Below are 12,757 nucleotides of genomic sequence, written 5' to 3' on the forward strand. Positions count from 1 at the left end.
TCAGAGTACTGAACAGGCAGAATTTCAACACATGGTGCAACAAAATAACTAAGTGAAAAAGTTATTGCTTCTGTTCTGATCATTCCCGAGACTAAACTTCATTCATTTCATATAAAGAATCAAATAATGGATACAAAACAGGAGGAGGCCATTCAGGTCTGAGGCAGCTCTCTGTGAGAGCAACTCAGTCAGTTCCACGTCATCACTCGAATTTTCACCACAGCTCGACAATTTCTTGCCTCTTCAGATAATCATCCAAATACTTTTTGAAAGCTGTAATTGAATCTGTCTTCACCACACTCTCAGAAAATGCATTCCAGATCCCAACCACACGCTACTTATAGCATTTTTCCTCATTGCATCACTGCTACTTTTGCCAATCTCAATAAATCAGTGTCTTTGAGTTCTTAATCCTTCCACTGATGGGAACAATTTCTCCATATCTATTCTGTCCAGATTCCTCCTCATTTCAACCTTACTCAGACTTCATCTCATGCTTCTCCCCCAAAGAATACAGCCTGGAGCATCTCTGGTATATCACTGAAGTCCCTCAATCCTGAAATCATTCTTGTGAGTTTTCTCTACACCTTCACATTCTTACTTTTATAGTAATAAAAGCAGAAGTAAGCTATTTGGCCCGTCGAACCTGCTCTGTCTTTCATTAAGATCATGGCTGATCTACCCATCGTCTCAGCTCCTCCTACCTGCATTATCCCACAATTCCTTAATTCTCCAAACATGCAAAACTGTGACTTGAATATATTTCATGAAGCCTCCTTGAGCAGAGAATTCCATAGATTCACTACTCTCTGCAAAAAGTAGTTCCACATCATCTCTGTCTTAAATCTACTCACCCTAATCTTGACGCCATGTCCCCTAGTCCTAGTCTCCCCATCAGCAGAAATAACTTGCCTGCCTCCATCTTATCTATCCCTTTCAGAATTTTATATGTCTCTATAAGATCCCCTCTCATTCTTCTAAATTCTAGCAAGTAGAGTCCCAGGCGGCACAACCTCTCCTCACAGGGTTAACCCCTTCATCTCCAGTATCAAACTGGTGAACCTCCTCCAAAGCCAGGATATCCTTCCTCAAGTAAGGAGACAAGAACAGCGCACAATACTCAGGTGCGACCTCACCAACATCTGGTACAATTGCAATAGAACCTCGCTGCTCTTAAATTCAATCCCTCCCGCAATGAGAGCCAATATTCCATTTGCCTTCCTGATCAGCTGTTGCACCTACAAATCAACTTTTAGCAATTCATGTCACTAAGTCCTTCTGCACAACAGCATGCTGCAATTCTTCACCATTTAAATAATACTCTGACCCACTACTTTTACTTCCAATGTGGATAACCTCACATTTACCGACATTGTTGTCCATCTGCCAGACCCTTGCCCACTTACTTAACCTATCGAAATCTCTCTGCAGATCCTCCAAATCCTCTGCACAGTTTGCCTTTCTACTCAATTTAGTGTCAGGAGCAAACTTGGATACATTACACTCAGTCTCCTCTGCCCAATCATTTATCTATATCGTGTACAGTTGCAGGCCCAAAACTGACACCTTCTTGAAGCATCGTGCCTAGAATTGGTATTGAAGTTGATGCTGAACCAGTGTTTCATAAAGGCTTATCACATTCTATTGTACTCCATACCACTATTTACAAAGTTCATGATTCCATATGACTTATTACTATATATACCTGAGTAATAAGTGATCTCACGTAACAGTTGACCCCCTATTTTTGGCCAAAGATCTGAAATTTTCCATTTCTCTCATGTAAAAGTTGACCCTAGTTCTTCACAGATAACAGATCAACATTTGTGAGTCAAGGTAATACCCTATACATAAATGTTACGATAAGGAAATGAATGTTTTTGTGCTAATATGTGATTTGATGTCCAATTCGCACCAATCTGACGCAAAGGAGTCAGGTGACAACCAACCTTATAGAACGTAATCATATACCTAGTTGAGGTTTTGAAATTTCTTCACCATTTTGTGTAAAAATACCCTCCGGAAAAGACAAAAACATCATGTTTTAATTTAAGTTCCACATTTAAACTCAAAGTTATTGAAGTTGCAGAGAAGACAAACAACTATGTCACAGCAAGAGAATCTTGTGTATCGAAAAAACTTGTGAGAGACTGGAGGAAGATTTGAAGCAACTTCAGACAATGGTAAAACTAAAGTGTGCCAACAGAGGTCAACCTAACAAGTGGCCACAATTGGAGAAGAACTTCCTGAGTGGGTACTTGAAAATCATCAAAATGGAAAATGTGTTAGTCCTGAAGCCATCCAAATTCATGCACGAAATGAATCAAAGCAGGATGGAATTTTGGATTTTAAGTCAAGTGTGGGACGGCTCACAAGGTTCATGAGAGGGGATGACTTAGTACTTCAGCAGAGAGCTCAGATTGCACAAAGGCCGACTACTAGAAGATACTACAGTTTCAGCAGTTTGTAATCAGAAGTAGGCAGAAGGAAGGCCACGAATTATCGTGCATTAGAAATATGGAGGAAATGTCTCTTACTCTCGACATGCTGGAGAATCAAACTGTGAACCAAAAAGGAGAAAATAAACAGGATTGTTGAGAACCACTGGCCATGAGAAAAGTAGGTTTACTTCAGGTCATTCTGTACGGCTGATGGCATACAAGTTCAAACCGATGGCTGTTTTTAAGTGAAAAATTATGCCAACGGAGAAAGTTTCAAAAGGAATTGACATCCATGTGCATTTACAAGGCTGGATAAAGGTGGATGTAGAAAATGCATAAAGGAAGTTTAAAGGAATTTATGACCTGTGGGACTACGCAAGGAGAAGTATTTGCTCATCTGGGACCAGTTTAGATCACATCTCGTAAAGAATGTTGTTGATAACATCCAATCACACAACACTGACATAGCTGTAATTCCCGGTGGACTTACAAGTGATTTGCAACCAAACCATAGTGGTATCAATAAGCTATTCAAGGACATACAGTCATAGAGATGTTCAGCAGGGAAACAGACCCTTCAGTCCAACTCATCCATGCGAACCAGATATCCTAAATTAATTGTCCCAATTGCCAACACTTGGCCCATACTCCGTGAAATCCTTCCTATTCATATACCCATCCAGATGCATTTTAAATGTTGTAATTGTACCAGCCTCCACCACTTCCTCTGGCAGCTCATTTCATGCATGCACCACCCTCTGTGTGCAAACATGCCTCTTAAATCTCTTTTATATCTTTACCCTCTCACCCTAAACCTCTGCTTTCTAGTTTTGGACTCCCCCAGCCCAATGAAAATACCTTTTCTATTTACCTTATCGATGCCCCTGATGATTTTACAATTCTCTGTAAGGTCACTCCTCAGCCTCCAATGTTCCTGGGAAAACAATCCCAGCATTTTCAGCCCCTGTCAATAGCTCAAACCCTCCAACCTTGGCAACATCCTTGTAAATCTTTTCTGAACCCTTTCAAGTTTCACAACATCGTTGTTAGGAGGAAGACCAGAATATTCCAAAAGTGGCCTAACCAGTATCCTCTACAGCTGGAGCACGACCTCCCAACTCCTATACTCGATGTTCTGACCAATAAAGGAAAGCAAACCAAAAGCCTTTTTCACTATCCTTTCTACCTGCGACTCCACTTTCAATGAACTATGAACCTGCACTCCAAGGTCTCTTTGTTCATCAACAATCCCTAGGACCTTCCCATTAAGTGTGTAAGTCCTGCCCTGATTTGCCTTTCCAAAGTGCAATGCCTCACATTTATTGTGATGAGAATGAAGTGGAATAACTGATGGCATGATGGAGAATTTGCAAACTTGAAAGGAGGCAATATGAGGGCTCAATCACTGCCACTGATCTGTCAATGGAGCGTTGATTCTTGGAAGGAAATAAAAGCTGACACTATTTCCAAATCATTCAAGAAATGTGGCATTTTGAATGAATTGAACAGTAAAGAGCACAATCATCTGTGGGATGAAATGGTTGAAGAAGCAGATGATGTGCTATCATTAACTGCGAAGGATCCAGACAATGATATCATTCATCCTGATGATTGTGAAGCTTTTTGGTGCTGAAAGTGCTGATGGAGGACAGGAAAAAAATGGTGGCTGTAAGAGCTGCTCCTTTTTTGAGGTATTTTAGGTGTTGGAGATGATTTCCTCGAATTCCAGGAGCAGCAATGACTGTTTTAGTTGCCGTTGCATTGTTATGCAACTTTGGTGAAAAAAAGTCAAAACAATGGTACTTTTAAAAGAGAGAAGGCAGCACATGGTCAGTGAAGGAGAGAGAGTGAGAGAATCTGAACTGTCACAGCAGTGAATCTGTGCAGTTTATTGCCTTTGCTGTTTGAATTCATGTATCTCTGCTCATGGGAGTATGTCTAGGAAAACTTAAACAGTGAAATTTACAACTGATCTCGGAGGAACCTGTGTGGGAGAGCTCACAGCATAAGAACAGATAAGTGCATAGTTTTTAACGTGTAACCTTGCTGTAAGTCTACAGTAGTGAGTAGAGTGGGTTCTTCTTTGATTATATATTTTATTGAAATTTGTCTCTTGATTAAATTTTTAAAAAAACCTCAAGTACTAAGTGGATAAATCCCTAGGACCTGATCAGGCATACTCTAGAATTCTGTGGGAAGCTAGAGAAGTGATTGCTGGTCCTCTTGCTGAGATATTTGTATCATCGATAGTCACAGGTTAGGTGCCAGAAGACTGGAGGTTGGCTAACGTGATATGACTATTTAAGAAAGGTGGTAAGGAAAAGCCAGGGAACTATAGACCAGTGAGCCTGACGTCGGTGGTGGCCAAATTGTTGGTGTGAATCCTGAGGGAAAGGATGTACATGATTTGGAAATGCAAGGACTGATTAGGGATAGTCAACATGGCTTTGTGCATGGAAAATCATTTCTCACAAACTTGGTTGAGTTTTTTGAAGAAATAACAGAGAGGATTGATGAGGATAGAGCAGTAAACGTGATCTATGTGGACTTCAGTAAGGCATTTGACAAGGTTCCCCATGGAAGACTGGTTAGCAAGGTTAGCTCTTATGGAATACAAGGAAACTAGCCATTTGGATACAGAACTGCCTCAAAGGTAGAAGCCAGAGGGTGATGATGGAGGGTTGTCTGTCAGACCGGAGGCCTGTGACCAGCGGATAGCCACAAGGATCGGTGCTGAGTCCACTATTTTACGTCATTTATATAAAGGAGTTGGATGTGAACATAGGAGGTATAGTTAGTAAGTTTGTGCATAGAACATAGAAAAGTACAGCACAGAACATGCCTTTGGCCCACAATGTTGTGCCGAAGATTAATCCTAATGGAAAATAAAGTAACAACCTATGCACCCTTCAATTCACTGCTATCCAAATGCATGTCCAGCAGTCGCTTAAATATCCCTAATGACTCTGCTTGCACTACCACTGCTGGCAAAGCATTCCATGCATTCACAACTCTCTGCGTAAAGAACCTTCCTCTGATGTACCCTCTATATCTTTCTCCTCGTATCTTAAAACTATGACCCCTCATGCCAGTCAATCCTGCCCTGGGGTCAAGTCTCTGGCTATTGATTTTATCCATACCTCTCATTATCTTGTACACCTCAACCAGGCCACCTCTCTTCCTCCTTCTTTCCAACCTCTCTTCATAAGGTAAACCCTCCAGTCCAGGCAGCATCCTGATAAACCTTCTTTGCACCCTCTCCAAAGCCCCTGTATCTTTCCTATAGTAGGGCGACCAGAACTGGACACAACATTCTAAGTGTGGTCTCACCAGGGACTTGTAGAGCTGCAGCAAAACCTTGCGGCTGTTAAACTCAATCCCCCCGTTAATGAAAGTCAAAACGCCACATGCTTTTTTAACAACCCTATCCACTTGGGTGGCAACTTTGAGGGATCTATGTACTTGAACACCAAGATCCCTCTGTTCCATCACACTGCCAAGAATCCTGACTTTAATCCTATATTCAGCATTCAAGTTCGATCTTCCAAAATGCATCACTCACATCTGAACTCCATCTGCCATTTCTCAGCCCAGTTCTGCATCCTGTCCATGTCGCACTGCAGCCTGCAATAGCCCTTGACACTATTGATGGCACCTCCAACCTTTGTGTCATCTGCAACTTTACTAACCCACCCCTCAACCTCCTCATCCAAGTCATTTATAAAAACTACAAAGAGCAGAGGCCCAAGAACACCACTCAACACTGATCTCCCGGCAGAATACTTTCCATCTATAACCACTCTCTGCCTTCTGTCAGCCAACCAATTCTGAATCCAGATAGCCAAATCTTCCTGTATCCCATACTTCCTGACTTTATGAATGAGCCTACCATGGGGAACTTTATCAAATCTGAAACTGTGTTGCTGGAAAAGCGCAGGTCAGGCAGCATCCAAGGAACAGGAAATTCGACGTTTCGGGCATAAGCCCTTCATCAGGAAATCTTATGCCCGAAACGTCGAATTTCCTGTTCCTTGGATGCTGCCTGACCTGCTGCGCTTTTCCAGCAACACATTTTCAGCTCTGATCTCCAGCATCTGCAGACCTCACTTTCTCCTCGGAACTTTATCAAATGCCTTGCTGAAGTCCACATACACCACATCCATTGCTCGACCGTCGTTGACCTGTCTTGTCACCTCCTCAAAGAAATCAATAAGATTTGTGAGGCATGCCCCTCACAAAGCCATGCTGACTGCCTTTAATCACGCTATGCTTTTCCAAATAGTCATAAATCCTATCCCTCAGATGTAAGACTGACTGGTCTGTAATTGCCAGGGATTTCCCTATTACCCTTCTTGAAAAGAGGAACAACATTAGCCTCTTTCCAATCCTCCAGTATCATGGAGAGTGAGAAGGCAAAGATCTTCTCAAAGATCAAAAAAATCAAAATCAATTTTTATTTGGGGGTGGCACGGTGGCACAGTGGTTAGCACTGCTGCCTCACAGCGCCAGGGACCTGGGTTCGATTCCTGCCTCAGGCGACTGACTGTGTGGAGTTTGCACATTCTCCCCGTGTCTGTGTGGGTTTCCTCCGGGTGCTCCGGTTTCCTCCCACAGTCCAAAGATGTGCGGGTCAGGTGAATTGGCCATGCTAAATTGCCCGTAGTGTTAGGTAAGGGGTATATGTAGGGGTATGGGTGGGTTGCGCTTCGGCGGGTCGGTGTGGACTTGTTGGGCCGAAGGGCCTGTTTCCACACTGTAAGTCTAATCTAATCTTGAACCTGTGTCTCCTTGTGACTGAACTGAGGGGAACAGCCGCTCCTTATCATCTCTGTATATACCCTTCATGATCTGGTACATTTCAATCGGATCATTCCCCCAGTCTTCTCTACTCCAACAAAAACAATCTAAGCCTGTCCAACCTTTCCTCATAATTTAAATTTCTCCATCATCCTGACAGCAACCCGGTGAATCTCCTTTGCAATCACATCCTGCACACAGTACTCCAGCTATGGTCTCACAAAATTTCTAAACAACTCCAAATGAATTCCCTGTTTTTGTAATCTATGACTTGATTAATTAAGGCAAGTGTCCTATATGCCTTTACACCACCCTACTAACATGCCCTTTTGCCTTCACAGATTGGATTAGATTCCCTACAGTATGGAAACAGGCCCTTTGGCCCAACAAGTCCACACTGACCCTCTGAAGAATAGCCCACCCAGACCCATTCCCCGACCCTACATTTATCCCTGACTAATACACCTAACACTATGAACAATTTAGCATGGCCAATTCACCTAACCTGCACACCTTTGGACAGTGGAAGGAAACTGTAACAACCGGAGGAAACCCACGCAGACACGGGGAGAATGTACAAACTCCACACAGTCAGTCGCCCGAGGCCGGAATCAAACCCGGGTCCCTGGTGCTGTGAGGTAGCAGTGCTAACCACTGAGCCACCATGCCGCCCAAAGTTTTGTATGGACAAACAATTCAAGGTACCTTAGTTCCACAGAATTCCTAAAGTCACGCCATTCATTTATTGTCAAATTGCTATTTTAAAAATGTATCATCTCATACTTTCCAGGGTTAAATTTCCTCTGCCACTTACCTGCTCATTTGGCCATCCTGTTTATATCTTCCTGTAGCCCAAGACACTCAATGTCACTGTTAACCACCTGACCAATCTTTGCGTCATTTGCAAACTTACTAATCCAACCCCTACACAGTGATCTATCTCATATAAATGACAAATAGGGAACTCAGCACAGACCCCTATGTATGCCTTAGGACATTGGCTTCTGGTCATTAAAGCAGCCTTCTATCATGACCCTCTGCCTCCTACAACTGAGCCAATTTTGAACCCACATTTCAGCGAAGGTTCACTCGGATGACCCTCAATATGGAAGGACAGTCCTATGAGCCAAGGCTAAATAGGTTGGGATTCCACTCATTGGGGCGGCACGGTGGCACAGTGGTTAGCACTGCTGCCTCACAGTGCCAGGGACCTGGGTTCAATTCCCGCCTCAGGCGACTGACTGTGTGGAGTTTGCACGTTCTCCCCGTGTCTGCGTGGGTTTCCTCCAGGTGCTCCGGTTTCCTCCCACAGTCCAAAGATGTGCGGGTCAGGTGAACTGGCCATGCTAAATTGCCCGTAGTGTTAGGTAAGGGGTATATGTAGGGGTATGGGTGGGTTGTCGCTTCGGCGGGTCGGTGTGGACTTGTTGGGCCGAAGGGCCTGTTTCCACACTGTAAGTAATCTAATCTAAAATATGCAAATATAAAATGACAGGTGATCTCATTGAAACATAAAGGACTCTTATGCAGCTTAATAGGATAAAGGCTGACAGTCAGTTCCCCTCAAAGAACAAAGAAAATTACAACACGAGAACAGGACCTCTGGCCCTCCAAACCTGTGCTGATCCAGATCCTCTATCTAAACCTGTCGCCCATTTTCTAAGGATTTCTATCTCTCTGCTCCCTGCTCATTCATGTTTAGATACATCTTAAATGATGCTATTGTGCCTGCCTCTACCAACTCTGCTGGCAACGCATTCCAGGCACCCATCAACCTCTGCGTAAAAAACATTCCACGCATGTTTCTCTTAAGCTCTTCCTCTCTCACCTTGAACTCATGATTTTTAGTAATTGAATCCGCCACTCTGGGAAAAAGCTTCTTGCTAGCCACTCTGCCTATACCTGTTATGATTTTGTAAACCTCAATCAGGTCCCCCCTCAACATCTGTCTTTCTATTGAAAATAATCTTAATCTACTCAACTTCTCTTAATAGCTAGCACCGTCCATAGCAGATTGGTTAGGCCACTGTTGGAATATTGCGTGCAATTCTGGTCTCCTTCCTATCGGAAAGAGACCTAAGGGGTAACGTTTTCATGCAGTGGGTGGTACGTGTATGGAATGAGCTGCCAGAGGAAGTGGTGGAGGCTGGTATAATTGCAACATTTAAGAGGCATTTGGATGGGTATATGAATAGGAAGTGTTTGGAGGGATATGGGCCGGGTGCTGGCAGGTGGGACTAGATTGGGTTGGGATATCTGTTCGGCATGGACGGGTTAGACCGAAGGGTCCGTTTCCATGTTGTACATCTCTATGACAACATCCTGGTGAACCCCCTCTGCACCCTCTCCAAAGCATCCACATCCTTTTAATAATGTGGCGGCCAGGACTGTACGCAGTATTCCAAATGTGGCCAAACCAAAGTCCTATACAACTGTAACATGACCTGCCAACTCTTGTACTCAATACCCCGTCTAATGAAGGAAAGCATGCCATATGCCTTCTTGACCAATCTATCCACCTGCGTTGCCAGCTTCAGGGTACAATGGACCTGAACACCCAGATCTCTCTGTACATTAATTTTCCCCAGGGCTTTTCCATTTACCGTATAGTTTGCTCTGGAATTGGCTCAGGAGTGAGCCTCGGACCAGAGGACATATTCTCAGAACAAAGGGGCATCAGCTTAAGTCTGAGATTAGGAGGAATTTATTTTCTCAGAGGCTGGAGGCTCTTTGGAACTCCTTGCCACAGAGAACTGTGGAAGCAGAGTCCTGTATATATTTAAGGCTGAGTTAGATTTTTCATCAGTTGAGGAAACATGGGTTACAGGAAAGGGGGTAAAAGTGGACATGAGAAATGTCAGATCAGCCATGATCCTATTGAAAGATGGAGCAGTTCCTATTTATGGACTGATGGATACTGAGTTTGTGGTCATTTGTTATTTCTATTCATCACCTTGTTCGCATGCTTGTATCTCTGTCCTGAACCTGCTACAATTTTCCAGTGGGGACAACACTATTTCCTTTGCCTTTTGCTCTATGACATCTTTGTTGTTTAATTTCTTCCACACTCGCACCCTCTCCATGACTTCCTCTTTTGTTCATTCTTGCATAAGAATGTGCATTGCGTTTTTAAGATGATGTGCTGTTTGTTTAAGACGGTGCACTGTGTGTGTAACAGCTTGTGCTGTGTATAGCAGCATGTAGCTTGTGTAAGAATGTGCACTGAATGTGTAAGAGGGGGCATTCTGAGTTTAAGGACGTACATTCTATGTGTAGGAGGGAGTGTTGCGTCTAAGAGGGAATGTTGTGTTTAAAAGGGAGGCAAGTGAGTATGTAAAAGCATGTGTAAGAGTGTGTGCATCTCGTATACATGACAGTATGAGACAGGGGCCATGGCATCAATGTGGATTTCACCAGTTTCCTCATTTCCCCTTCTCCCACCTCACCCCAGCTCCAACCTTCCAGTTCAGCACCATCCTCATGACCTGCCTTACTGCCTACCTTCCTATCCGCCTATCCACTTCACCCTCCTCTCTGACCTATCACCGTCATCCCCACCCCCATTCATCCATTGTACTCTTTGCTACCTTCCCCCACCCTTCTCTCTGACCTATCACCTCCATCTCCACCTCCATTCACCTATTGTAATCTATGCTACTTTCTCCCCACCCCTACCCTCCTCTCATTTATCTCTCCACTCTGTAGGCACCCTGCCTCTATCCCTTATGAGGGGCTTTTGCCCGAAACATTGATTTTCCTGCTTCTCGGATGCTTTTCCAGCACCACTCTGATCTAGACTCTGGCTTCCAGCATCTGCAGTCCTTGTTTTTACCCAGTATGAGACAGGGTGCATATTAGGTTTAAGTGTGCGTTGGGTGTAAGGATGTATGTGAATATATGTAAGACTGTGTGATAGAGTGTAGGAGAATGTGACAGAGAGTAAGAGCCTGTAAAAGTGTGTACAAAGAGTGTAAGAGTGTGTGACAATATAAGAGTCATAGATGTACAGCATGGAAACAGACCTTTTGGTCCAACCAGATATCCTAATCTAGTCTACTGCCAATTGCCAGCACTTGGCCCATATCCCTCTAAAACCTTCCTATTCATGTACCCATCCAAATGCCTTTTCAATATTGTAATTGTACCAGCCTCCACCACTTCACCTGGCAGCTCGTTCCACACACACACCACCCTCTGCGTGACAAAGTTGCCCCTAAGGCCTTTTAAATTGTTTCTCTCTCACCCTAAACCTATGCCCTCCAGTTTTGGAATTCCCCACCCCAGGGTAAAGACCTTGTTTCTTCACCGTATCCATGCCCCTCATGACTTTATAAACCTTTATAAGATCTTTGACGCTCCAGGGAAAAACAATGTGACAGAATGAGAATGTGTGCAGTCGAGTGTAAGAGCATGTGAGACAGCATAAATGAGTGAAGAAAAGAGTAAAAGTGTGTATTCTTACCTCAGAGAGCAGCAGATCGATGATGTGGAAGACCATGCAGAGTGGGAACTTGACAGTGAAGAGTGTGAGGAACCACTGCGAAGCATACATGTGTGCCTCCAAGTTCAGATCCATGAAGTGATTGTGGAGGTCAGGTAACCGTTCCTGCAAATACCAAACAAGAATTAGGGGTTTGCCTTCAACACCCACTCTCAAAATAACTGGCAACCATTATACAGGCCAACACAAACACAGAAGTAAGGGTCTGAGCCGAAACACTAACTCTGATTTCTCTTCACAGATGCTGCCAGACCTACTGAGCTTTTCCAGCTATTTCTATTTTTGTTTCTGATTTACAGCATCCACAGTTCTTTCAGTTTTTATTATTGAGGCCATACCGACAGTTCACACTCACTCCAATGTTACTATGTAATGAGGTGCGTCATTAAGAATCCATTTTTGCAATAGAGAAAAGGCACGATATTTAAACTATCATAAGTACACCATCACTGGCAGTTCCCACACAGGTCCCACACAGCGTAAATGGAACAAGGGCTACATGTGACAAGAAACCATCAGCCAATCATCCAAATGGAACACTGGGCTGTTGTCCTTTGAGGGATGTGTTCAAAATCACGAAAGACAGTATAGATAGAGAGAACCTGTCCTATTAGGAGGAGGATCGAGAAACATGGGATACAGACTTAAAGGGATTGGCATGAAAGACAGAGGAGAAAACAAGGAAAACCTTTGTTTCCATTGTGAGTGATTAGAATCTAGGTGCACAGAATCTGGCAGAGTGAAAAAGGCAGATTCAATAATGGCTTTTGTAAGGGAGAGTTTTTAAAAAAAACCATGCAGGACTATATGGAAAAGTGAGACTAGCTGAGTTGCCATGGCAGTCAGTACAGGTTTGATGGACTGAATGGCCACTTTGTATGCTGTAAACATTGTATGGTTGCAAAGTTAAAAATCACACAACTCCAAACTACAGTCCAACAGGTTTAACTGGAAGCACTAGCTTTTGGAGCGCTGCTCCTTCATCAGGTGGTTGTGAAGGAGCAGCACTCCGAAAGCT

General features: G+C 43.6%; 1 protein-coding gene across 3 annotated transcripts in view; it reads right to left on the bottom strand.

Moving 5' to 3' along the window:
• rabgap1l (RAB GTPase activating protein 1-like) overlaps positions 1-12,757 on the bottom strand; it is a 489,306-nt gene that overhangs the window by 93,951 nt on the left and 382,598 nt on the right. For all 3 annotated transcript variants that reach the window (XM_060830051.1, XM_060830052.1, XM_060830055.1), the window contains one exon: positions 11,701-11,844. In XM_060830051.1, the coding sequence (XP_060686034.1) occupies positions 11,701-11,844 (144 nt within the window). The remainder of the gene's footprint in view (positions 1-11,700; positions 11,845-12,757) is intronic.

This window comes from Hemiscyllium ocellatum, chromosome 9 (genome assembly GCF_020745735.1).
Source record: "Hemiscyllium ocellatum isolate sHemOce1 chromosome 9, sHemOce1.pat.X.cur, whole genome shotgun sequence".
Classification (NCBI taxonomy): Eukaryota; Metazoa; Chordata; class Chondrichthyes; order Orectolobiformes; family Hemiscylliidae; genus Hemiscyllium; species Hemiscyllium ocellatum.